The 26,758-nt window shown below is 45.7% G+C and overlaps 2 protein-coding genes across 10 annotated transcripts in view; one reads left to right on the top strand and one right to left on the bottom strand.

The window, feature by feature from the left end:
- The window catches only part of LOC108105471 (uncharacterized protein CG43867), a 96,004-nt gene that overhangs the window by 38,091 nt on the left and 31,155 nt on the right, over nt 1-26,758 (top strand). The gene's annotated exons all lie outside the window — the stretch shown is intronic.
- Nucleotides 9,635-10,359, bottom strand: LOC108105475. The gene is made up of 2 exons (XM_017212087.1): nt 10,280-10,359; nt 9,635-10,217 (listed from the first exon to the last, which is right to left on the bottom strand). The coding sequence occupies exon 2, from the start codon at nt 10,211-10,213 to the stop codon at nt 9,845-9,847; it is 369 nt and encodes a 122-aa protein (XP_017067576.1). The 5' UTR covers nt 10,214-10,217; nt 10,280-10,359; the 3' UTR covers nt 9,635-9,844.

Genomic DNA, 26,758 nt, shown 5'->3' with positions numbered 1-26,758 from the left:
TTCGGTTTTTCCTGGGACTTTTTTGATGACCATTCGAAGACTTTTCATCGCCCCGGGCAGTTTGGGCGAAATGAGCAGCTCTCCTCTTTTGCTGCTGCCTTAGACCAGCTTTTGTTTTCGGCCGCTTTTGTCGTTGTTGTGGGCCAACTTTTGACTGCTCAAGCAGCAAATCATATTGCTCAGCAGCCGTCCCCCTCGCACGCAGGCAGTGGAAACTTTGTCAACAATGTTGAATAATTAAAATGCTCCCTCGGCGGCAAGTCTGTGCGAAGAGCAGAGAGCTCCGGCTCCAGCTCCAGTTTATGCACTCGAAGAAAAGTCTTCTTGGTTTTGGTACTTCCGAAATTGTGGATTTAAGAATATAAAATTAGTAATCCATAGAATGATTGGACTAAGCTAAGTCCACGAAACTGGCAAATCCAGTATTCCTTATTAATCATCGTAGCCTTTCCTGCAGCCAGTTTTCCTCAGTTTCCCTCAGTGCAAATTGTTGTGAGCTGTGTCAGTTCGCCGAAAAGTCAGGAAGAGCCGGGGTCCTTAGCCTGGTGGCAGGGCTCATCAGCAATTCTCAATTGCTATTATAATATTTTTTCCTTTGTAGCTGGTTCAGCGTCTTAGCTTTCTGTCTCTGTGTGAGTGTGCTTTTGAGCCTGGTAAACACCTGATACAATGCTAAAAGGGCCAAGAGTCACTCCTCACTCCTCACTTCCCACTCCTGACTCTCCACTCCTCATCTTATCCTGGCCAAGACTCGGGACTCGCTTAATGCGCAGTCCCCATGCAGCGCTGAAGTTTGTCGGGCTAAAAATTCATCAACTTTGTTGCATAATATTTCAATAAAGATCATTGGGGATGGAGAGAAGGCTGTGCTGTGCGTGTGTGTGTGTGTGTGTGCTGGTGGCATAAAATTAAAGCATACTTTGCAGCGCTGACAGACTGCAAGCTCTCAGAAATTCGAATAGTGCACTGGGGAGTGTTTTGGGAGGCCAGGCCAGGCTAGGCCGGGCCAAAAAGTGCTCTATAGAAAACATATTGTGGAATTTGTCAACATTCCTGGGGCAAACGCTTCCCCCGCCCAGCTCTACAGGCGGCAAATTGGCTCGTAAATTAAATGAACCGTTCTTTCGCCCTAATAGAATTTTCCATTTACATTATAAAGCAGTGCAGTGTGGAGCGGCGAGCTTGCCGCGACTGTTGATTAGGAAACTTTTTTGGCAGCGCTGCCTAGCTGCCGCCTGGCTGCCTTGGCGAGGTGGGACGTCAATTTTAGTGCCCCCGAGGCAACTGTACTTTTGCCAGACTGTCAGGGTATGTAATTCTCTGAGTGACACCTTGAGAGTTGGAGCTTTGAAATCACTCAAATAATGAAAGCCCACTGGTTTTTAAAGCAATTTATTACCGAACCATAACTCCTGTGCGTCATGTGGTATCAATATCCTCTGCCTCCTCTTCGCCCCCTCGCCTGTCGGCTGAGCTTTATGGAGATTTTCGCGGGTCGTGTCCAGCCAAAGAGAGCTTCTGTATAATTTTGTATAATTTTAATCCAATTAAACTTAATTAACTTGTGTGCAGCTGAACGTAACTGTAAACCAGTCGGCCATTCTGGCCCGGCCCACAGTTACCCCCGGCCGTGGGCCTCGTATCCGGAGTCGTAATTATTACCACTTACGGCTAAATACTCAAGTTTCCTTGTTTTTCAACTTTTTTGCTACAGCTCCGGCTGTTCCTTCGCCTGGGAAAGTTCAACGAGTGTGTGTGTGTGTGGGTTTGTGTGTGAGTGTGGCAGCCGCAGAAATTCCCGTATCATGCAACCGCAGCAACAAGAACAGGAGCTAGAGGAGTGAAAAGTTTTAGCCAAATTCCGAGGGGCGGATAAACTTTTCGCCTTAATACCACCACCCACTCGGGCGGGAGTTGTTGTTTGGCTTTCGCCGCCTCTGCTGGCCACTTTTAGGCGCATCAAATTTATGTTTTACCTTCAGCCGGGGCATAAATCTTTGTTATGCACCAAAAGGATCGCACATAAAAGTCCGGAGAGCTGAAAAAATCTCGCTCGCTTTTTCCGCAGCCGCGTAATTATTTCCGCCCCTTTTTTCACAACTCCCTCTCGACTTCCGGCTTCCGGCTTTCTCTTCTTTTACACTTTTATTTTATGCCTTTTTTCCCTTTTTTTTTGGCAGTCGGAAAGCTGGCTAGGCCTGTAGGTGCGTTCCAGTTGTTGCTTTTAATTTGGGACCCACCTACGTGGGAGAAGCCTACGTGCACTGCAAAAATGCAAACTTCCCTCTTTCTGAATATTATTAGCTTATATTTTAGCCTAATCAACTTGTTTTCAATGAAGTGTCACCTTTGATTGATCAGGAACGAAGGAATAGGAAGGTCCTGCGCCAGTTTTAATCTGAGTTAATAGTATTACCTCCATCAATCAATCAGCGGCAACTGCCTTGACATTAGCCATAAATTACGTGAATGAGGGGTTCCGGGAATACAAAACACGGAAAATATGGAACTCCGGTCTTCAGCCAATGAACCGCATAACAAACTGCTATCGGTTTCCGGTTCCTGGTTCCTGGTTCCTAATTCCCTTCAGCCCTTCCACCCTTTCGGTGGCCTGTAAATTAAATAATACTGCAACAACGAGGGAATCTAAACCAACTGCGGCAGTTTTTGCCTTTGACGGTGTCAGACGGTGAAATATTTATCGATAACTATTAGCAAGTGATGCATGAAATGCGATAACATTAATTAGCCCAGCCAACGAACCGCAAGTGGTGACCCCGAGGTCCCCCGATCGCCCATATCCTCTCGTATATACTGTATAAAGCTTATACGGCATAACGGCATAACGGCATATGCATACCAATACAAGTCCCGCTGCGGAAATTTAATTGCCAGCCATGGCTGTAGTAATAATAATAATAATTATAATAACGATAGATGCCCGGTGCCATAACTCATGGCGGGAATATAAGGCGGCTCAAGCTTGATGGGGATGTAAGGAAGGATATTGGCTACTTGGTGGTGGACTCGCAACTATCTTTTCCATTTGATTAAAGTGAATATTAAGCTTATGTTTTAGGGAAATAGTCTCCTTTTCTAAAATCCCCCCTTATTTGAGAGTGAAGAGAAAGAAACAGAAGTAGAAGAAAGTGCGACTTACGCACAGTCGCACTCGCGTGGGTATGGGTGTGCTATATGAGTGTGAGTGAGTGACACAAATACGGGACGACAGATGCCACTTAAATAGAAGACGAAGAAAAGAAGAAGCAGCAGCGAAGGAAGGAAGTGGAGCGTGGGAGGAGAGAGGAGGGTAAATGAGAAGACGGCCATGTTGGCAGCCATGTCAACACTTATCTTTATGAGTTTCCGCTTTCTGTAAAGTCATTGACATGTATTTCTTCGTTCTACCCCGCTTTCTAACCGCTTGGCATTTCGGCTGTGCCCTGTATTTACATGGCCAGAAAGGAATCTTGTATTATATAAACTTATACACTTTTCAAATCCCTAATAACTAATTGTGGAAACTCTCTGTTAGTTCTGCTTATTGTAACCAAAAGACTGTCGTTATATCTAGGCTTATAATACTACCTAAAGCGTTGCCTACTTTAGTGGGCATTTCCTAGTCGGCTTACCCGGCCTTAACTTATTTTACAGCGCTTTTTTATGTTACAGCTTGTTCCCAAAAATATCCTCAAAGCTCAGAACTTGAGGACGAGTCATGTTATCGTGTTTATGTGCTTGGTTCCTTGCCCCTCGCTCCTTGCTCCTGGCTCCTGTCTATGTGGTGGTCCCCATCCGAAATCATTGTCATCTCATCTGCTGGCCCCAGTCTCGTGGCCCTCGCAAATTGCTGAAATCGCAAGTGTGCTTTTAGGCGTTAAATGCTATAAATTACTCTTCGAATGGCATAAATAATGGTAAAGTCACTCCAAACACACGCGCCAGATGGCGCCACCAGACAGAGCACTGAGTAGTCTTCGACTCGTAATCAGCATATTTGCCAGTATGAATCGGTGAACGTTCCTGTGTGTGTGTGTGTGCGTGTGCCTCTGTGGCCATGTGTGCGTTTGATCCTGCCCCAGGGAGCCACTAAATGATGATTTGCTTTGGGGCGCAACCAGAGACCGGCGACTGGGGATAAAAAACTTTAATTTCATAGATGAGCAGCCAATAAGTGCGTGCAAGTTGGGGAACAAGTGTTTTAAGTTTCCCAATCAGAGTGCTCTCCGGAGAGATGGGCCCTATTTGTGTTGCACTTTTTCTTTTGCTTTTTCGGTCACATTAAGGACTCCCATAAAATGTCAAAGAATTAATGGGCGAACTTTATTTATACCTCCAAATGCAGTTGAAAGAGTGATGCTTGGCCGGTTCCCTGGCCTCTTGACTCTCAATTGGCTACATCAATGTCACAAATAGCTTCGGCTATGTGCGATATGCACAGGACAGCATCGGGAAACTATGTGGAGAGGAGCAGCCATATTTCCTTTCGACGCCCCTCGTGGCGCTCCAGCCGTATACATATATTTATTTTTATTCGTCCGAAAAACTCTTCGCGCAACAAAAGCAGAAACCTGCAGCTGATGCCGCTCCATTCTCTCCGGTCTGTCCTTTTATAGGGCCTGACAGGCTCTCACGCTTTTCACTTTTATTATCCTTTATGTGCGATTTCACACCTACAATTGCACAGAGCCAAGCAGGAGCCAAGCAGCAGCTAGCAGCCAACAGCCAGCAGCTTGCCACACGTAGCAGCAAATCAAAATCTTGAATTTATTCCACATACGAAGCGCATGAATTTCAAATTACTGTGGGAACACCCACATAAACATACACACGCAGGAATACTGACCCGGCTGTACCACAACTCGAACCTCTGAACTGGGAACTGGTAACTGGTAACTGGTAACTGGGAACCTCGTGGCTCTGGCTCTTTGGTGGAACGTGTGCAACACGTTATGTGGCAGCAACATACCGCAAGGTGCTGCAGCCACTCGTTCTCCATCCCCATCTTGTCCAAGATAATGACTGCTCGGTGTTCGTGTCTCAAAATTTTTAAAGTTTCTCACCTTTTCGTTTCGTTTCGTTTCTTCCCCGCAGCAGCTGCTTGTCTGAGTTTTTCCCTTGGCTTGACTTTTCCCAGTCCACGACCAGGCGGGCATTAGGAAGAGACAAGGATTCAAGGGAGTTTATCCCTGCACCTTTGCCAGTGTCAAATACTGCGAATGGCCACAAAGAGGCCAGCGAATACATACGAAATGCGTGAGGAAATACAAAGCGAGTGGCAGGACTGGGTGGCGGAAAAAGCCAAACGACTCATTTGAAATTCATGCGGCCACTCACTGGGTGCATAAAGCAATCAAATCAACCACAAAACACCAACACCAACACCAACACCAACACCAACATCACACACTCAGTCGGGCACTCGGGCACATATACTTGGAGATTTTGTTGCTCTTCCTTGGGAGATTTTTCCATTCGTTTTGCCCTTTTCCACGCCTCTTTCCTGCTCTCCTCTGCTGCTCCGTCGGTTTCATACACGTTTCACTCGTGTAAATAATAAATAAGCTAAGCAGCTTTTTGTGGCGTGTAAAACGTTTCACTCGCCCCTCGCTCACCTCCAGTCGGAGGAGGAAGTGGCCCAGGCAGGCTATCGATTGCCCAAATCTCAACCCAAAGACAAAGACGAGAAGCCTAAAGAAAAGCGAAAGTTTACCACTTTTCCAACCCTTTGCGACGTCTCTCTCCACTGCTGCCTTCCGTCCGGATCCCTCCATCCATGATTTATGCATGACCCAGAGGAGGTCGAAGGGGCCTTAGAATGGGGAGTGGTGGGGCGGAGGCGGAGGAGGAGCTGCTGGGCAAAGCTGTTCCAGATTTGCATGCGAATTGTCCAAGCTGGATTCATTGGCTTTGGGGCTGATTTAGGCCAGCGTTTACCAGTAAATACTTTGTGCCCATTGTTCAGGGCTCTGGTTCTTAAAGGGTTAACATATTCATATCGTAATGAGACTTTAAAAGGTTCTTTAAAGGTTCTGCTGCTGATTTGGTTGATAGATCGTGTCCAATTAGCGAATTAATATAATCCGTTGTATGTCCAAATTATGCTATAATACCAGGGTTTTCCCATTTCCCATTTTCCTCTTCCATGCTTCCTTTGTCTGTGTCAAATCAATTAGCAAGTGCAATTAATGAAGCGCAGTGGACAAAAATAGGGACCCAAAAAGAGGAGAGGAAACGGAAAAGCACACACCGACTGCACATAGAAAAAGATATTTCTGCATTGGTCAGCTGGGGGTGGGGAGAGGGAGGTGGAAAAGCACCCAGCAATTTGTCTTTTCCATCAATTATTTAGACACAGAGGCAAAAATAATGATGACGGTGGCAGGGAAAGATGGGGGCCTGATGGGGGCGATGCAGAAATTCAGATGCGGGAAAGTTGGCGGGTATCAAATTTAGAGGGGCAAGGGGGGAGGTGGCTAGCGAAACAACAGCTTCAACTATTGGTAGTTAATTAATTGAATTCGGTTCAGTAACGTGTTGCAGACGTCTGCAGTTGCAGCCCAACTTTGGCCCCGCCGAAAGGAGAGGCGGAAATGTGGGGTCAAGTTGCGTAACAAGTTTGGCGCATAAAGTCATTAAAGTTTTCTGATTCCATTTGGCTGGCGTCTTATCCCTTTTATCCGTTTCGCCTCTTCTCTTTTTAATTCCAACTTTCTAAGCTTACAAATTAATGATGCTTTCCAAAAGGGGTGGCCAAAGTTTGGCCAGCAGACGGGAGCCATAAAAATATCGTTATACCTGACAGAGGGAAGCCTCCGGAATGGTTATGCTTCACTTAAAGGGTAGCGTTTTTGAAAAGCGAGTGCTCAGCGGAAAACATTTAAAAACATTGTCAACAGAATGCGGGTCGTCCTCTGCACGCCGGATGTGTGCCCCCATAAGTATGCTAAGTTGGCGAAAAATCCTCGTTAACGCGGAGGCTTTTATCAGTCAGAAAACGTGAGTAATAACTCGTTTCACTCTCGTTTTAAAGGTTTAAAGGATTTTGTATCTCATATCGTATGAAATACGACTTTCTGCCAGAAACATAAGCCACTTGGCGGTCGTCGGTTCCTATTTATTCTCGATTTCTCGATTTGTTTGTATATGTCTATATAGCTTATAGAGTTCTTGTTGGCCGAAGAGAAGTACAGAAGGGTGTCCAGTATGTAGGTTTCTTTCCAGAATCGCTCATTTGAGTGGTGTACGATGATGGTGTATGTAAGCCGAGCGAATTAAGTTCGAGTTATTTTATGATTGCATTAAAGGGAAATGGTAAGGAATACGTGGCGCTGTCACTACAGCTCAAATTCGCCCTCTGTTTTCCCTGCGCGCTCCATTAATTTAGAAACGTAAAACCAACGCACACACACAACGCACAATCCCCCTTTGAGCCCCTCCTCGGCCACGCCCCTTTGATTGGTCACGTGCCTTGCACACCCCCCCTGCCTGTCCCCGTCCATCCGGCTTTCGGCTTCAATTCGTTGTGATTGCTTTGTATCGATTACAAAATGCATTACAACATTTGCCACATGATAAATAACACTCGGTAAACGGGATGAACAGCCTCGAGAGGCGGGTGGGCGTGGCTGCACTTGAAATTAATGGGTCAGATACTGTGACATCCTTCGAGTCGAGCTTCCCTTGATGGGATTACGAAACGTTTTTGCTGAGTGTATGTCCAAATTACTTGTGATGGCTTTTATTCTCCTTGGATATTCGCACTGCTTGTCCAGTGTGACCAAGCGCCATTAATAAGAAATAAGAGCCACCCAACTGCTTGCCACTGCACTACCCACTACCCCCCACTTAACCCCCAGCGGACGTTGCAAGGGCATTCACCCACACGTGCCTGGAACTTGGCTGGCACTATCACCCCACCATTGCGATTCTTCGAAAGAAATAAAATGCAATTGCGTGATTATTGAACGATTTGTATCAATTTACGAAAGGGAAAGGAGAGAGGCGGAGGACGGAGGGTTAACAACTGCCGCTGCTGCCCCACAAATGTTTATTTATGCATTTCACTTGCTTATGTTATTACAACTCCTCTCGGAGCAGTGCTCGGTGGAGGGGTGGGGGAATGATTATTGATATCAGTAACCACACATGTTCAACCCCGACAGACAGCCTTCTCCCCCAAATGGAAACTTGTGGCAAATACAAACCTCCGGGGACGATTGCAGCTTAAGACATTTGTCGCAACGTGCGAAAAGTTTTCCCGTACAAGTGTCTCTCTCGTTCCCCTTCCCCTTCCCCTTTCCCTTCCTCATACACTTGTTAGCTTCTCAAGTTTATTAAAGTGGCATAAAAGTGTCATTGGCGTCTAATGGCCAACGATTAGCTGGAAAGGAGCCAAATCCCTAAGCCCCCGGAACGACTCCGAAACTAAGTTCGCCGAGAGGCCATTTTAGTGGGAATTAATCCGGAAGTTCAAGTATTTGGCTCATATATATCACTTCTGTTGGATATTTAACTCGGGAAAGAAAAGAGCCTTTAAAGAAAATCCAAGAATATTTTTACGTGTAAATCGCCTTGCATTAACTCGTAACTCCTCCCTCCCTTCGTGCACTCCCCGTGGCATAGCATCTTATCGGCGTTAAACTTGGCTTCTTTAATGGCTCGAGAAGAAAGTTCTCTCGGGGTTATGGGTTTCGTCTTGGGGGAAACTTATTGAAAAGTCATAAAAATCTTAAAATACAAAAATGGCTTGTGGAAAGGCTCCTCCTCTGGCTCCTTAGCTCGCTCGCTCGCTCCAACAACATAAACTGGGAAAGCCACCAAATTGTTTTCCCCCTTCGCCACCATCAACCCACCCCTTTTTGCCAATCATTTAACACGCTCTCGATTTTTATTTTAATGACATCTTGGCAAAGTTGCCCTTATGGCTTGGGTCGGAACACTTGGGCGAGGACATAATGGAGCCTGCAGATAGATTCGGGTCCTTAAACTCCTTGGCTCCCGTCGGAAACCCTCGAAGGCTGTGCAAATTTGTTCGCAGGCGTCACAAGCTGCTCCTGGACTGCATATCCTGCAAGCTACTGCTGTGTGTCCTGTGTGTTAATGATCATCATGAATATTCCGGCACTTGTTTGTTTGTTTGCCCTCGCCGGTTTGCTCAGCCAAAATGTTAATATATGACCAGCCTACCCCAGTCCCGCCCAGAACTAAACTAAACTAAACCCTGCGGCACTCACTCGCCCAGCGCCAGCGAGGAAGAGGTCCTGCTAAATATTTGATTAACTTTCCTGTGTTCACTGAGTGTGTGTGTGTGTGTATGGCTGTGTGTGTGTGCGGAATCAACTTAATTAAAGTTAAACAAGCAGCTAATCAAATTTTTATTACACAGTCTTAGCCACAAGAACCCTTTAGCCTCCCCGTCTCCGCCATCTCCTCCCCCGCTGCCTGCAAAACGTGGCGTAATTTCATTTTAAAAATGCATACTCCAAAGGGGCCACGTGCAACTCGCAGAGGAGTCCACCTCCTCCTCCACCACCTCCGCCACTGCCACAGCCGAAGAATTGTCTTCCCGTTTTTCTCCTCCTCCCTTTTTCGCGTGTGTGCACCTGTGTCCCAAAGTAGTGCTTCTAGCAGATTGAAATGGAAAATTCGTTTTTATTTTCGCTGGTATTTAGTAGAGAGTCCAAGACTTAGTCTAGCTTTCGTTATCATTCAGGGTCTGGATAGCAAGGATCTTCCAGAAGTCGAGGGTGCACTATTAGACGGAGCTCCCCCTGGTCTATCGACGAATTTTCCATTTTGCTGGAGAGCTCAGGATAGAAATTCTTTTGACATGACTTAGAAGTTACGTCGCCTTGGTAGACCGACATCCCTGATCGCCAACAGAGGGCTCTTTGAGCCACCAGGCTGTCCACCGGGAGGAAGTGCGATCCTCGTAGTCCTCCATAGCGCAGAGTTCCTCCTCGCCGGCCCAGGAGCTCAGGGTGCTCGATGTGGCATTTCTGTGGGGCAAGGCCATCAGACTGGGACTCATGCTGTACAGCGAAGGCTGGCTGGTGGTCACCTGGCAGGAGAGTGAGGGTGGTAGGTCGCATAGCTGGATCTCGGAGTGGTAGCTATTCGGCTGCTGGTGCTGTTCTGGGGGCTTCTGCATTTCCTGGCAGGATTTCGGAGAGGAGCAGCCGCAGCAGCCAAGCGAGAGGAGAAGGCACATGTCTCTGTGTGGCGAAAGAAAGCCAAAGAGGAGTTAAGAGGAATGCAATCAGATCAAAGAACTTACAGTAATCGTTTAGATTTCTTGCTTATTACTGGGCTGGGACTGGTTGGTCACCCAATACTTGGGCTCTCACTTGATTCGCTGGGAGCCTCCAACTGGGCAACACAGCCCAGCGCTGTTTGCTTTTATAGCTGGCAATCACGACAACCAATATCCGCCTATCCACGAGCCAAGTGTTTGGGTACAGTTGTGTTCGCTGTTTGCTGTTCGTTGGAAACGCGCTGGTCTGGCCAGTGTGGCCAGCCAAACCCCTTAGAAATCAGTTGGAACCCCACGGCACCCTCGAACAACTGTTTTTGGGGACTGACAGACCTGGCATTATGCAAAATGATGTCACTTATGTTAATTTCAAAAATGCCCTAGACTCCACTCCACAGCCCACATGAATGCATAGTGCACATTATCGGGACTACCGAAAGGTAGCTGGCGAGGAAAAAGCGGCAGCCAGACGACTACCTATTGTATTACCAATTTGCGAATGCAAATCAGAGCCAAAGCGCGAATTTCACACCAGTCTCGTATTGAATTTAAAGAGCCTGACATGCGACGCTCACATCAAAGCCTCATGCTGCTGGCTGTGATGGCTGTGAAACGGGAGCTGGATATGCGGCGAGGAAACCGATGACACCGAGTGTCGATTATTGATGGGTCGTGGGATGGCATCTGGTTCCGATGCTTAAATGATTCTGGGATTCCTGAAGCCACTGGTGACTGCTGATAGTCAACCGACTGATCCACAATGGCTGGCCGATCTTCGTTGATACGCCACTTCAGCCATAAGACCAACAGTAACCAAGATTCCCCACGGCCTGACACTCCAGAGAGTCCAACCTTTGTAAGCCCAACTTTACCATATGATGGGTGAGTTTTCGAGGGCCAGCTGCTGGGGGCTGTTTGCTTATCCGACTTTACGACTTCAGAGAGGTCCCTCCTTCGCCTTCGCCTCTGCTTCTAACTTCAATTTCAATTAGTATTGCATACTTTCCAGCGGGTCCCCGGCCAAAAAGTTTCCGCACTAATGAGTTTTGTAATTATACGAAAGTTGAAACTGAATACAAAATCCGAAAAGAAAAATCTCCCGCCTTGGCAGCGTGTGGCCGGGGTTTTATTTTCACATTTCACATTTCACATTTATACTTCTTGAATGATTCGCGCGCGCGGGCTTAGCAATTGTAAAGCGATAATAACCCGCGGCGGGGGGCGGGGTGAAATGGGTGAAAGTACCCGGAATTGCTTCTTTTCAATGCAAAACAGTTTGCCATCATGATAAACAAGCAGTGCTTCCATCCTGTTCTATCCCATCCATTATTCGTTCAACAATTGAGAAATTCTATTTGTACATTTTTAGGTTTCGTTAGGGACTGAACCCTGATAGCAGCTCTTTAAGCAGATTGACTTTAAAGGCAGAGATAATTTGGCTTTAAAATGGATTTGTTACTTCTAATACCTGATATAATTCAGTTTCTATATAGAAGTATATACCCCCTAGACATCTCCGAACTCAACGAACGCAACCTGTGTGTCATATCTTTCCCAGTCTATGTGCCCTTCTAGTCCGGGATTCTCCACATTGCCTTCCCTTTGGTGGCAAACTAGAAAAATATCAATGTCATTTACAGTCCCTTGGCCGAAATTGGGGATTGTTCCGGGAAAAACGCAGGGGGAAGTGACTATGTCAGTTACTCGTGTAATGTTAGATGTGTTGCGTCTGTTCTGCTGAGGAGCTCGGGTTCCGGTGCCCTGGGTACCGGGTTCCGGGGATTGGAATTTCCCCGTTGCTCCCTTGGTCAGCCGCATCATTGCGGTTTCAGAACTGCATTTTTCGCTATTCCCATTTGGAGTGTTTGTTTATGTGTGTGCGTGTTTGTGTCCGCATTTGAGGAGTTCCAGAGAGAAGTAGTGCCGACTAGAAAGTCATACCCAATGGAAAGTAGAGTTGAAACCTAAGGTTGTAGTTGGTTTTAGCGATCGGAAGGAGTTAGATCTTCCAAATGCCAAAGCAAACCTATGCCTGCATGTAATAGAGGTCTTCCAGGGGGTGGCAGAAGTAGCAGTTAGAAAGTTGCAGGGTATCTGCTAGTCTAATGGCTGTCTAAGCTCCCACTTTTTATTTTGGTTATTTTTTCTGCCTGGTCTGTGTATAGTTTGCTCTGATCTGGTGGTCCGCGACAAGCCAAGCGCGTAACCGCAAAACAGACGCGCAGCAGCACACTGGGTGAATGGACATGGGGTGGGGGGTGGTTGGGCAGATGGACGCCCACTCACGCAGTTCCATTTTCAATTTGCAGTGCATACTTTTCGGGTTTTCGGGCTTTCTCGGTTTCTATGCCAATCTGCGTTTCTCATTCGCCCGCTTCACTCCACTTTTTTATAACCACCCACCGCCCAGAACTCCCGTTTTTTATCCTGAGCACCCTGACAACAACAACAACAACAACCATCTACCCCCTTTGGACGTGGGCCTCCTTTTTGGCCACTGCCTCTGTATTTTGCTTCTGTGGTCATGCCCACTTGATGCGTATTTAATTAACGTTAATTGAAATTGATTTATGTATGCAGCGTGCGTACAGCCCCCCTGCCTCCCCCTCTGCCACCCTTCCGTGTACCATGTACCGTGTACCGCCTGCCCCCAACCCCCCTGCGGAATATGCTGCCTGAAATTGAGATTGGAGATTGGGGAGGCTGAAAAGCGGCTGAAATTCGGGGGTTGACTCAATTGACAAATTTTCGGCATATTGAAGCATGAAAAATTTTGCGTTTTGGGTTCATTAAATTGATTAAACAAAATGCAAACAGACATTTTTCGGATTGCTTGCTCGAAGGGATGAAAGAGCCGTGGAAAAGGGAAATTGGTTATCCGATATGTGCGAGGAAGAGTGCAAAATTTGTAGAAAGCAATGCGGAAATTACATAACCGTATCCAATTTTACATTTCCACCAAAATTAATGCGCAGAAAAGAGCCAAGGAATAAAAAGGAGCTTTCGATGAGCAGGATTTGGGCAGTGTTGTGCCCATAGCTAGGCCAATAATGGTCAGAATGTGGAATATAATACCTTGGTGAGCTCGTAATTTGATTTCCATCAAAACTGCATCCGCACCTTAAAAGGTAAAATTATTGCCATTCTTATGAAATTTTGATGATGTTACCCCTTACAGAAAATCCAAAAATTAGTGAAAATTTCAAATTCACAAATCATGAAACGAATGATGAGGAAAGTTTGTTGGGGTCGTCGTTAGCTGCTCAAAACTGTCTTTATATTAGCTCTGAGTCTTCCTTTGACCAAGTTGTAGGTATAAAACCGATAAAATCTATGATCAATTTCTGTCGAAACGCATAATCCTGATTTTGGCCCCAAAATAAGAAGAATTCTTCCTATAACAAAGCCAATAATTGTCGGAATGTAGAATGCCATACATTGATGAACTCGTGATTAAAATTCCAATCGAACTGTGTCCCCACCTCAAATTGTAAAATGTTGCCATTTTTCTGAAATTTTGATGATGATTTACAAAAAATTCAAAAATTAGTTAAAAATTCAAACTCACAAAATCGCTAAACCAATGATAAGGAAAGTTTGTTGGGGTCGTAAGCTTCACAAAACTGTCTTTACATTAGCTCTGAGCCTTCATTTGACTGAGTTGTAGGTATAAATCCGACCAAAACTATGCTAATTTTCTGGCGAAACGCATAATCCTGATTCTGGGCTCAAAATATGAAGAATTCTTCCTATAACAAAGCCAATAATTGTCGGAATGTAGAATGTGATATAGCGTTGAATTCGTAATTAAAATTCCAATCGAACTGTGTCCCCACCTTAAAATGTAAAATTTTGCCGGTTTTCTTAAATTTTGATGATGTTACCCCTTACAGAAAATGCAAAAAAATGTCAAAAAATTAATTTGCCAAAATCAACAAACTAATGATGAGGAAAGTTTGTTGGGGTCGTAAGCTTCACAAAACAGTCGTTCTTTCAGTTCTGCGTCTTGTTTTGACCAAGTTATAGGCATAAAACCAATCGAAACTATAGACATTTTCTGTCGAAACTCGTAATCCTAATTGCTGCTCAAAAATATTTCGAATTATTCTCATAAGAAAGCCAATAATTGTCGAAATATGGAGTGGCATACATCGTTGAATTCGTAATTAAAAATCCAATCGAACTGTGTCCCCACCTCAAAATGTTAAATTTTTGCCATTTTTATCAATTTTGATGATGTGTCGAAAATTCGAAATTCGATTACCTCTGATTTTCTGCTCAAAATTTCTGCATTTTGTCTATAACTAAGCCAATAATGGTCCGAATTTTGAAGGAAATATCTCGTTGAGCTTGTTTTCTAATTCCTAACAAATTTGCATTCAAGGTTGAAAATGTAAAATTTCTGTCGTTTTTCGCAAAAATAGATCTTCCTAACCTCAATCGGAAATACACAATTTTGTTGGTCTCATTACCCTCAAAAAATATTAGACTTTTCCTCATAACTAAGCCAATAATTGTGGGAATATGGAATGTCATATATCGTTGAAGTCGTAATGAAAATTCCAATCGAACTGTATCCCCACCTCAAAATGTCAAAATTTTGCCGTTTTTGTAATTTTGATGAAAACAGAAAAGCAAAAAATTGCTAAAAATTAAAGTTGACAAAATCATCAAACCAGTGATAAAGAAAGTTTGTTGTGGTTAAAAGCTGCTCAAAACTGTCTTTCTTTAAGTTCTGAGCCTTGTTTTTGCCAAGTTATAGGCATAAAACCGATGAAAATAGTCCCATTATCTGCCGAAACTCAAAATGCTGATTGTTACCCAAAAATAATCAGAATTATTCTCATAACAAAGCCAATAACTGTCGGAATATGAAATGTGATACATCGTTGATCTCGTAATTAAAATTCCTATCAAACTGTGTTCACAGTTTAAAACGTAAATTTTTTTTCCATTTTTTGGAAATTTTGATGATGTTCTCGAAAATGCAAAATTTAGATTTCCTTTATTTCCCCCCACAATGTGAGTATTTTGCTCATATATAAGCCAATAGTTGTCGGAATATAAAATGTCATACATCACTGAATTCGTAATTAAAATTCTAGTCGAACTGTATTCACGCCTAGAAAAGTGAATTTATTGTAATTTTTGGGAAAAAATAACGATGGTTAACCTTTTGGGCAGACGACTCAGTATGTTCACTTTAACATGGGCGGCTTAAGAGGTATCTGAATGTCGAGGCACTCAATTAAAGCTTTCGCTTGCTTTCGCGCATCTACATCTGGTGCTTTTATGTTCATTTAATTAGAGAAGAAATCTTTCCCACATTCGGATGGTTCTCCCCGCAGCTCCCCCTCGCTGGCCTCGCTTCGTTTTATTGCATAATTTTACGTGTGCAGTGAAAATCGAAACTGGATGAAGTGCGGAGTGGTTGGGGTGGAGGGTTGCAATCACCAAACAGCAAACAAAGAACCATAACAATAAAGCAAAAGAAAATAACGAAAAGAATTCATCATAAACAGGAGGGAAAGTCGCCCGAGGAAAGTCCCGTCGAAGATCGTAAATTAGAAATGGCATTTTATGCGTGCGCAAATAAAAGTGCTGTGTGTGTGCGTGTGCGTGTGCGTGTGCGGCACACACAAAGTTTCCCTGTGCCGCCTTGCCCTTTCCCTTTCCCTTTGCCTTTGCCTTTTCCCTTGCCCCTTGTAAAATTACTCATACGACTTGTTAACCGTTTCGCCAGCTCACAAAGATACACATTGATTTCCCTGTCTTATTCTTTTCCTGTTCTTCTTGTCTTTCAGGTGAGTCCTTTGGATCCTTTCTGGTATGTGGGCCCTTGGAAATGCGAGACGAATGTTATTGGATTCTATTGATGGGAAATGGGTGGAAATCGGAGAAGGCACGCGAATACGGGTACGGGTAAGGGTACGGGTGAGCAGGAAGTTGGGCGTTTTCCGCCTTCGAACGTACTAAATGTTCGCTTTGATTCAATGGTAATGTAAACAAATGAGTTTTTTCGCTGCAAAAAACTTTGGCTCACCGGACTGAAAGTGGTTCAGTCATACACTGTAAGAAACAGTGCTAATATTGGTTTTTAAAACCAAACGATTGCCACTAATAAGCAGACTAGTTAGTGAAAGTAACTACGATTTAGGTATACAACCTAAAATGTAATATAAATCATAAAGCGAAGTTCTAGGAATATTTTCCAGTGCTCGTGGCTCGATTTTCCGCAGTCCCTGAAACCAAAGGAACAACAAAGGAATTTTCCTAATTATGCGTTCACCTGCACGTACACAGAGGGGAGTTGGGGCTGCGAGAGTGATGAGGGGGTGGTGTGGCTAGCAGTACAAGAAATGTTCGCCCCACTCCTCGCCGTTTGAAAGCCAAAACCAAATCGACCATGAAAACAAAAATCGCACAACAATTTTTGGAAAACTGTAAATGCTAAAACAAAAGAAGAGCGGAGTGGGCGGTGGTCGGTGGGTGGAGGTGTGTCCTAGATGATGTTAAACTTTCTGTGATTAACAATTACACAAACCTGCTGGAAATCCGTAGGAAAAGCGCAAGCTCAACCGAAGCGGAAGATAAAATGGAGTTCACTCTCCGCATTTCCCAGCAATTTCGGGGTGCTTCTGGGCGTCGGTAGGCGGTGGGCGGTGGGGGCGTGACAGCATCCGCTACGTGAGTTTGCCATAAGCAATTTAGCTAATTTAGCTACAAAAAACAACAAGAACGCCAAGGACTCGAGCGAAATAATCGAAGCGAAAGAATGACAAAACAGAAAAGGATACCCGAAAGCTAGGGGAGGGCAGGAGGAGGGAATAGGAAGCCAAAGGGAATGCCAGGGAGGAGTCTTGAGTGAGGAAAGTAGGCCTAGGAATAGATAGGTGGATATCCTCCTAATGTCTTCTCTGTAGAATTAGTAAATAGAACTCTTTATTGCCAAGATTCTACAGATTTGACTAAGCCATGAGAAAGTCTGGTCCAGAATTGCAGCTGCCAAAAATAGAAATAAAGGAAGTGCATGGAAATAACAATAAATGTAATACAGTGCCAGCCAAAAGTAGATGCACACTGGCAGTAGTAATAGCAATAGCAATAATAATAATAATCTTCCTAAGAACGGTCCTCCCTCATGCCCCATGCCCCATGCCCCCCATTCACTGCTCTTGCTTTTCCTTGGCAGATCGTTGCCGGACAGGTCGCCCTAATAACTGTTTCTTTTTATGGCCACAACAATGGTCGACGTGCTGGGGGTGGGGGCTTAACAAAACAAAATCAAATTTGCCTGGACTGGCATTGTGTTCGGCTCCCGGCTCTGGGTTCTCCTGAAAAGCAGCTCCTCTCGAGAAGAAAAGTGCATTTGATTGAATTTTAAATAGTCAACGACGTAGAAGAAACTGCGTTTGCCTGCTGTCTCTGATTTCCAGGGACTTTCTGTCTCCAAATCCAGCTTCCTCCCTTCGCCTGCTGGAAATTAAATATAATCTGCCGAGGGAAGGGCTTAAAGACAAGTTGCTTAAGCCGCCAAGAACCTAGATGTGGGATGGTGGAAGATATTAACGGCATGAACTTAACTGAATAAGGTTGAATGGGAAATAGTTTACAAACCAAGTCATCAAATAGCTGAATAATGCTTGTAGATTCCCCCTGCTAGTATATAGTATACATTTATACCAGAATTTAGTCGCTAGCTTTATACCGACAGTCGACTAATGCGCTTATTGACTAGAAATGGAGATGCATTCATTTTGCAGCTTCCACTTTGGCCTGCCAGCAGAAGTCGCCCCCTGTCCTTCGCTTCTTGCCCTTCCTAAGCTGAGTCAACCTGCTGCCAGGACCTAGCTTAAGCCATATAACTACATATGCATTAACCAGGTTAAGACTTCACTTGCTATTCAAAGGGAATGGGCTGGTTAAAGCGGGCTTTCAAGGCTAATCCTTGGTCAGTCAGGATAAGGACTGACGTAACAGTTTGCTAATTTGAAATTTAAAAGAGATATTTTATAGATTATTTAATAGTCAGTCAAGCATAGAGTTACCTTGAAACAGTTTCAGGCTTTTCCTCGCTATAACAAAATGCGCTTGAGCATAAACATAAAAGTCCTGCGGTAGGACACCCTCTGTATTATCCTGGCAAAACCCTCGTCGCCTTATCTATGCCTTTGCTGGATCTATCTGGTGTCTGTTTATGGAAATCGTTGGATTATTCACCGCCGGCAATCACGCGCCATGCCAGCCACACCTCTTGGTCCGATTGGGGCGTCTGGCCACGCCCTTTGCCCATTTTACGCCCTTCGGCGCCGGGCGTTGCTATCTCATAATTGCGTAGGCGAGCTTAGTACTCATTAAAAGCGTTAATCGTTCGGCTGCCTTTGTCGATTTCCCTTTGTCCCCGCGTCGGTCTTGTGTGTCCATCTTGTACACGCAGAAAATCACTCAATCTGAAGTTGTGTTTGTATATATATATAGTATATAGTATATATATACTTTTACTATCCTTGCAGAGAGTGTTATAAGCTTAGCCTGTGTAAGGCCCGAAACTGAATCGATGACTTGCTAAGCAGCGTTTCTCTCTGTGTAACTGGCTGTGGTGTGGTGCGACTTTGCCTTTGTCTCTGCAGTTGGAAACACTTCAGTTTTAATTCAGTGGGCGGGAGCGGCAGTGGAGGGTTCACCACCCACAAGGCGATTTGCATAAATTTCAAACAAAGATAGCCCGGATCCGTAGCCGTAGCCGTGTCCATGTCCGGAGACACGGAGATCCATCGTGCTCTGCGAAGCGGCTGTCATCGCTGAGGGCGAAAAAAGCGGGGAATACACTTAATTAAAATTTTTATTACACGAATTTCGTTTTGTGTCGATAATTTTATGCTTATCATTAGCAGCAGCCGCAGAAGTTGGCGGGGCAGGTGCTTATTTGCAGCATCAGCGTCTCTATTTGAGCCAGGTGTGTGTTGCATGTACCTCCAGTTCCAGCTCCAGCTCCAGCTCCTCCTCCACCACTCCTTTGCCTTGGGGCAAACGCATAAAAACGGAAATTAAAAAGGAAGCAAACGCAGCATAGTCCTTCCATCTCTCCCTTTTCTAGAGTCCTGGAGTCCTGGACTTGGTCGTCGTTTGCTTTTCCGTTTTTCCTTTCGTTTTCGCCCTCGCTTTTCGCTGCGTATCGCGATTCGTTCGGAAGTTTCAGCTTAATATGCAGGAAATTTCATTAAAGTTGATACAACTCCCTTTGGCCGCAGAGTCTTTTCGTTTTTCCTCATTTCTCCCGCAGCCCCCAGCAAGCAGTTTCCCCCTGCATTCTGGCCAGAAGTTGTCACTTGATAGTTGGCTTTCATCAATCTCGTCAATTTTTCAGTCTCATTTTCCTGCTGTCTTTAATCAGCATTCCCCGACATCCATCCCCGCTTACGTCCAACGATTACGCAATTCATCAAATTAATCGGAAGCAAAAAAAGTGACGGATGGACACTTTCTATACAAACTTTCTTTTCTTATGAATTGGCTGGCTTCTTGCTAGTATTTTGAGATTCTGCTGAGCAGCAGGGCCACACTATACATACCTACAACAGTGTGACCATGCTCCTTAGAGCTTCTGTTGCACTCACCTTAACGAAATACTCTACATGGGAGCCTTCCTATGTGCAATCTTAGATTATTTCAGCCACAAACTTAACGCTACGTAGTGCAGAAATTTGTGGCCAATTTCCCAGGCAAGCCCCAAACCGCAACCAAAACTAATGAGCCCATCACAGCTAAAATCCAAAATCGAGAGCAACAATTGCCTGGATTTCCCTTCTCCTCGCTTTCCTCACGTGTCCCTGTGTCCGTGTCCAAACACCTGCCCTGCAATCAATTTAACAGGCATGTGGCGGAGGCTAGAGATCCTGGCACTTGGCCAGGAAATTCGCCGAAACGGTGGGTGCTTCGTGGCGGTGGGTGGACTGGCCAAATGAGTTTCAATCATGAGAACGACACAATAACGGGAGCCCGCTCCCTGCCAGTCCCTACCGCTCCGCCACCTACCTTCTCCACCCGGCAGGGCAGCAGCGAGAGCCATAAAAAATTTAAGCAATGCGGCATTTTACACCTTTGTCGGGCTAAGAAGGAGGAGCTGGTGTCCTGGAAGCGGAGCAGGCTGAAGCTGAAGCCGAAGCCATCAGGATGGCAATCAAAAGCAATGATTGTTGCTCATAAAACGAAACGGTTATGTTGATCTGGCTTGTGCCCAAGAGCGGGTATACATACATATCCCTGTAGCAGGCAGGGCTACGGCGAACTCGGCTAATGGAACGCGATGGAAGCCCAACTCTCGGCCTCTGCCTTTGCCTAAGTAAAAGAAATGAGGGCGCCAAGTAAATATTTAATGACAGAACTCCACGCCGCCCTCCGCGTCCTCTGTCCACTCCAGGAAGTGATTCTGTTGTGCTTACTTTTTGAACAAGTGCAAATGTTTTTCATGACTTTTCATTTTATTTAATTTCGCTTTTATTATGATTATATTGCCAGCCGCTTTTCCGCGTCGCTCCTGTCTGCTTGCCCCGTTTTAGGTTCATTTCGACTAACGATGAAATGACTTAATAAAAAAGTTGTTCTCGACTTTTGGGTAATTGTGAAAGTGAGTTGAGTGCCAGCACGGAAATCGATGCCTGCCATTGCCTGGTCACACTAAAGAGAGTTTGGTAACTGGAATGTTACTGTTACTGTTAATGCTGGAAAACTAAAATCTGGTTAGAAATTAAAAGTATAAAGGAGTATATAATGGTGTCTGGTAACTTGCAGGTCCAGTTTCAGTTCCCATCTGTCTCAATTTATCTGCGATGCATGGTCACACTGGCACATGACCAGTTTGAGTTCCTATTTGTCTCAATTTAGCTACTATGCATGGTCACACTAACACCACACAATCACTCCTAGCTTAAAATCAAATTTAATTGCCTGATTGAAGGGCCAAAAATCTGCCAGGAGCCGCCCCACCCAACCGCTGGCAACCCAAAAGATGGCCAACACAAACAAACCCAAATGCCATGAAAATTGAAAATGAAACGTAACACGCCGGAATTCCAGATACAAATGGATGCTGATGGCGAGGGCTGGAGTTTTCGGAATGGGTTTTCAAGTTTCGGTTTGGGCTTGGGGCCGCCCTGATGAGGCTGGGGAGCTGGCGCGTAAAAATGCTCCATCTCAATGCAATTTGCAGTCAGGCAGGCAGCCAGGCAGTCAGGCAGCAACCCAGCAGCACCCGAAACTGAAACTGAAAAAAACTGCGAGCCAAACAAAAAAGCACAGAAGAAATAAACGTGCAGACATGTGCGGCGCCAGTAAGCGATAGTCAGTTAGTGCTCTCTCCCACGGGCTGCAGTTGGGCCGGATGGGTTGGATGCTGCCGCCTGACGCCTGCCGCCCAGGTTTAACTTTCGCAAGCGCTTACGCAACGTTTTGTTTGAGCCAACAGCGGCGGACAATGGGCCAAAAGGTGGGAGGAAGTGAGACAAATGGCTGCGCGCCCGGGCGGCAACTGGCTGACAGGTGAGGAACGTGGCTTCAGCAGCACCCCCACGACCGACCCAGCTCCAAAGGGGGCAGGCCCGTAAAAGCACTGGGAAATAACACTGAAAGCTTGCCGTGGTCCAGAGGGTAGTAGGGCGCCGAGAGTAGGGGCTTAAATTTACATAAAGCAAATGAAGCTGAAATGGAGAAGTGGGGGACCAGATGAGCTGGGCAGCTGGGCAGCTGAGGAGCTGGGAAGCTGAGGACTGCTGACTGCATTGCCTTGACCGACCGAAAAGGTAAATACTTCAATTTGCGCAAAATGTTTCCCCACAAAAGCGAAAGATATAAATGGGAGTGTGTGCGTTGAAAAATGTAAGATAAATACACTGGGCCAGACCAGGAGCAGGGCCAGGAGTTGGGCGCTGGGCCACAAAAATCCATCCGCCACAAGATACAAAGTAGACGGAGGAGGATTGCCAAAGAAAATTTGAAAAGTTTACAAACACATAGAGAGTGGCCTCCTGTGTCCCCTTAATGAAGCAATCTCTTCTCCATTTTCAGGGCATGATTTGGACGTGGACAGGTTTCGCTTGGAGTCTGTTGTGTGTGGTCCATTGGTGTCGTGTTTGCTTAGTTTCCCGGCCACCCTGTTGCACATCCATCCTTTTTGTCTTTGCCTGCCTCGTGCGCCTTGTGTGCCCTGCCTGGCCTGCTGCCTGCTGCCTGCCACTCGTCGTCAAAGCTCATTGACAGGCCATATGTCAGAAATTGATTCGTTGCAGCCACCTTAGCAGCCCAGCATCCTGGCATTCGAACTCTCGAGTGCCTGGAGAGCAGAAATTGTGATACCAAAAACCAAATTACGTGCGACAATTGTGCGGCAGGACGAAGGACGATCCGATCTCCCTCCCTGTGATGGAACACTTCCTCTTCCGCCTGTCCAGCTTCCAGCTTCCAGCATCCAGCTTTCAGAAGCGATTTGTTTTGGGGTCTCAACTGCATCCGCAATTTGTTTGTCTTCTCGTGTTTTGGCAAATGCATTCGACGGACACCTGAAGGGGTTCTCACCTATGCTTAAAAATGTTGCTTTTTGCTTATCCACCGTGCGGGTTTTATCTAATGAATGTGCACAGCCAGAAATGCGGTTTCCCTCTTGGCTTAGATACATTTTCCTTTCGAAAAGATCTTCTGGCATATCGTCAGCTTTAAGATCTGGTCACCGGGTTTTCCATCTGCTAACCACCTTTCCGTGAAAGCTTTCCGCTGTATGAACGACTCCTCTTTGTGGATGTCCCATCCGAGTGCTCGAAAGTGAAAAGCCTTTCAAATCGTTTGTGTATTGACAGCTGTCACCGCTTCCCATAAGATTTCCACTGCCAGCAAGCGAAATTAAGCGGAGCAGAAGGAAAATAATAAGAGTGTCGGGAAACGGGAGGGAAGGAAGCGTTTTAATGTATTTTATTTTTGATATTTCCTTGCTGTTTTTTAATTAAAAGAAATTAAAATGTAAATTTCCTTCCCTGTTTCTTGCTTCTTCCCTGCTTTCCTGTTTTCCTGCTTTCCTTTTTTCCTGCTTTCCTGTTTATGTGGGAATCTTATTAAGGAGCACGTGGTGCAGGAGGTGGCATGCCGGGGAGGGGAGGGACTACAAAGTGCTGCAAAATAAACCAAAATACAAATGTAAACAACAATTAAATGTTCACTAAGCTAACAATAAACAAGGAGAAGAAGCCCGAGGAGGGGGCCAAGTAACCATAGGAGACACACACCACCCTCTGGAGTGTGTACGCCTGGGCGTGGCAAGGGGTCGGGCTGGGTATTAGTGGGAAGGTAAGAGGGCGGAACCAAGCTCAGGGACATTTGTTGGTTTGCCATTCGTTACTCGCACAATTTGAAAGATACTAGCATGTGGAGACGAGGCGAAGGAGTTGAGACTCGCAAATAGTCTGAATTAGTCTTTCGAGTTTGCAGGGAACTCAGTTCACTGGCAGTACAAGTACCCAGTACTAGCAGTCTGGAAACCTTCTAAAGAAGTAGATAGAAAACCTTTCCTTCGAACTGTTCTTGCCAGCTAGTTCTTATCTTAGCCAAAACATCTGCCGCAGCGGAAATCGGCTTTGGGCCTAAGCTAAAATATGAGCTAACAGCGCGAATTCGTGGCCAGTGTTCCCTGGAAACTTCTAGCCACTTGTGGCAACCAAGGAAGTCGATCTGAAAATCAAAATCCCTAAGATTCCAGCGGCGACTAAGGATGGGGCTGGTGCTGACGGCCCTCAGGTCATGCTGTATCTTCGGCGGAGCTGAGTGCTGTTCTTCATCCAATCTGGAGCTGAGCCGACCCCCCAGCTTGACCCCTTCGGTCGAAAGCCACACAGAGCAGCCCACTCCCCAGGGGGTGGTTAGAGAACTCCATACGAATCCGTCGCCATTTGTCTCGCAAATGAGTCTGGACTTCGATCCCTACGACAAGTGCTTCAAACTAAGTCAGAACGGCTGACAAGTGATTAGCATATTAAGTCTTTAGTGCATTAAATATTTAGATATTTACCTTGGATGCCTTGCTTGATGAACTCCTGTTTCGCTGCCCTGCAGGGGCACAACACCGAATGTTGCAACGCCACAGCTGCCCTCCGCCCTCCGGTAGCACCGGCAATTTGTCCCGGGCTGCAGCACGTAGCAAACACAGACAGCGTGGCCGCATCACTGCACAAATCCAATCAGGGGCATTATTTCGTTGTAACACCCAAAGTCCTCTCTGGGCTGCGTGTGTGCTGGGAGTGGGTGCGGAAGGGGGAGGTTCTTAACTTATTTTGTGGTATCATTAACCTTTAAACTTGGCCGGGACGGACGCAGGCAAGCGAGCGAACTGTGCGCAGAAATTGTAAACTTTTTCACTCGCCAAAGTTTCCCTTCGGCCGCAAACTTTTTTAGACCGACACACACACACACACAGAGACAGGGGCAAGAGGGACGGAAGGACCAGTTACACCCAAGGAAAACGTAGAATTTTCAACTTTATTTTCGATTTTCGTTTGCCGCAAAAATCGCATTTGCAGGCCAAAAACTTAATTTGCGCCAACAACGAGAGCGGGAGAAGAAAGCGATGCCGCAATGGTAAAAGGAAAACTTTGGCCGCCGCGCTTCGCCCACCTTGCCCCAGCCATTTCTCTTTTAATGCAATCAAGCGGAAATTGATACGTCACCGCCAGCCAAAGCTGCAACACAAAAGTGTTGCCAAATTGTTGCAAATAAAATTGCTGATATGGAAATTTTATGTGCAACTTTTTCTTGCCTCTACACGCCGCAGAAGGCAGGAACTTTTCGGTGTCTCCCGGAGGAGAAGTGCAAAGGCTGTCCTTTCGATGTTGCCGCCTAAGAAATGAGCTCCATTCTCCAGTATTTGTATCTTTGCTCCACATTCAGCTGCATGGCAAGGTCACCTTGACTCTGGGGCATGCCACATCCACTCCCGGACATCCCTTCAGATTAGCTGGCCCATTGTCGCGTGCAACTGCCGAGATTTTGAGAGATAGCTTATCAGGTCTTGGCGAAAATAGAGCGGCGGCCAGACGGAATGGCTGATCAAATTAAAGTTTGGCCATCAATGCGGCTTACGGGGTGAGAGAGCCATCTCTCAGCAGGGGCGGGGAAACTATAACTCCCGCGTCGCTTCCTGGCCAACTCAAAACGCACATCAATTTGAAACTTAATCTGGCCGCACAAATAAGCCGCACCAAAAGTTAAGACCCAAAACAAATGGCCGGGGTTTTGAACTAGGACCCTGCCCTAAGCCTCCTGCTGCTTGCCTCCTTTCCCCCCGTATTGTATGCAAACAATTTACGGCGCAAATGGCCAGAAAGCGCCAAGGAAAAGCAGGAGAAGAAGATGAAGTGGAGGACAGGAGGAGCTAGGACAAAAAATTGATACTGAGATGGCGAGGGCGGGGGTGGGCAGCGACTCCGAATGAAAAACTAGGCGGCGTCTCATGCATAAAACGAAAAATGAAATACAAGGAAAGCAGCCTCAAAATGGGAAAGGGAGTGAAAACGAAAATGAAAATGAAAATGCAAGCAATAGTTGCCCCAACGAGAATAATTGAAATTCACCACAGAGCAGCGGGCCAGGAAAAAGGGGACACTGACTTGAATGGAATGGAATGGAATGGATGCACTGGGCGATGGATCGGCGGTGTGTATAGTGTATATAGTAGTACCTCAACTGAAAATTGAAATTGAAATGGAAAAGAAAATGGAGATGGAGATGGACGTGGAAGTAGAAGTGGAAATGGAAACACTCCGACAGGATTTGAGCCCGCATTAAGAGATTTGTTAAGAGCTTGGCCGCCCTTTTGCTAATTCTCAGACTGTTGTGGATTTTCAGTCCATCGTATTGTAAACTTTAAATTGGCATATTCATCGGCCCGGTTTCCGGATTTCCAAGTCAAGATGAGAAGAGTCGGGAACTCAGTTTGATAGTCCTTCAAGTGGCTGGGAGCGGGCCACGTGATATTTTGATGAATTTGCAAGGACCTTGAAGGAAGTTGGCGAATATAGTTGGGCACTTCTCCATTTCTCCATTTCTCCATTGAATGCATTGGACTTTTGAGTGGCAATTACTTCCAGCGCGGAGTGGAGCCACTGGCAGGCACTGCCAGGCACTCGTCTAACTGCCCACAATTAAGTTAATTAGTATGAAGAAGGTAGTCGAAGGCGTCGTCCTTTGTTGTGTTATTCGGCGCTGCTGTTTGTGCAATTAAGTTGATTGCGCCTATAAATATTCAGCACTTGCCTGTGATTATAGCGCGGATTTTTGCCTTTTCTCTCTTTTTTCTGCGCTTTTTCTTTGTGTCTGCGCGTTGCGCCTAAAAGTGTGCTCTAATTGTTATTCCTCGACTGTCTTTGTTGTCCTTATCTGGCGTCGAGTTTGGGATAAACTGAGTTAGACTTGCGCTTGGGCTTTGTTCGGCTGTCCTGACGTCCTGAAGACGCCATCAACTGCTAA

Source organism: Drosophila eugracilis, unplaced genomic scaffold (genome assembly GCF_018153835.1).
Source record: "Drosophila eugracilis isolate 14026-0451.02 unplaced genomic scaffold, ASM1815383v1 contig_2167, whole genome shotgun sequence".
Taxonomy (NCBI): Eukaryota; Metazoa; Arthropoda; class Insecta; order Diptera; family Drosophilidae; genus Drosophila; species Drosophila eugracilis.
Note: the sequence above shows the minus strand (reverse complement) of the source record. Positions and strands in the feature narration are given on the sequence as shown.

Bases quoted from the DNA above. Each gene is read 5' to 3' on its own strand.
- LOC108105475 (XM_017212087.1), bottom strand. From the start codon at position 10,213: ATGTGCCTTCTCCTCTCGCTTGGCTGCTGCGGCTGCTCCTCTCCGAAA.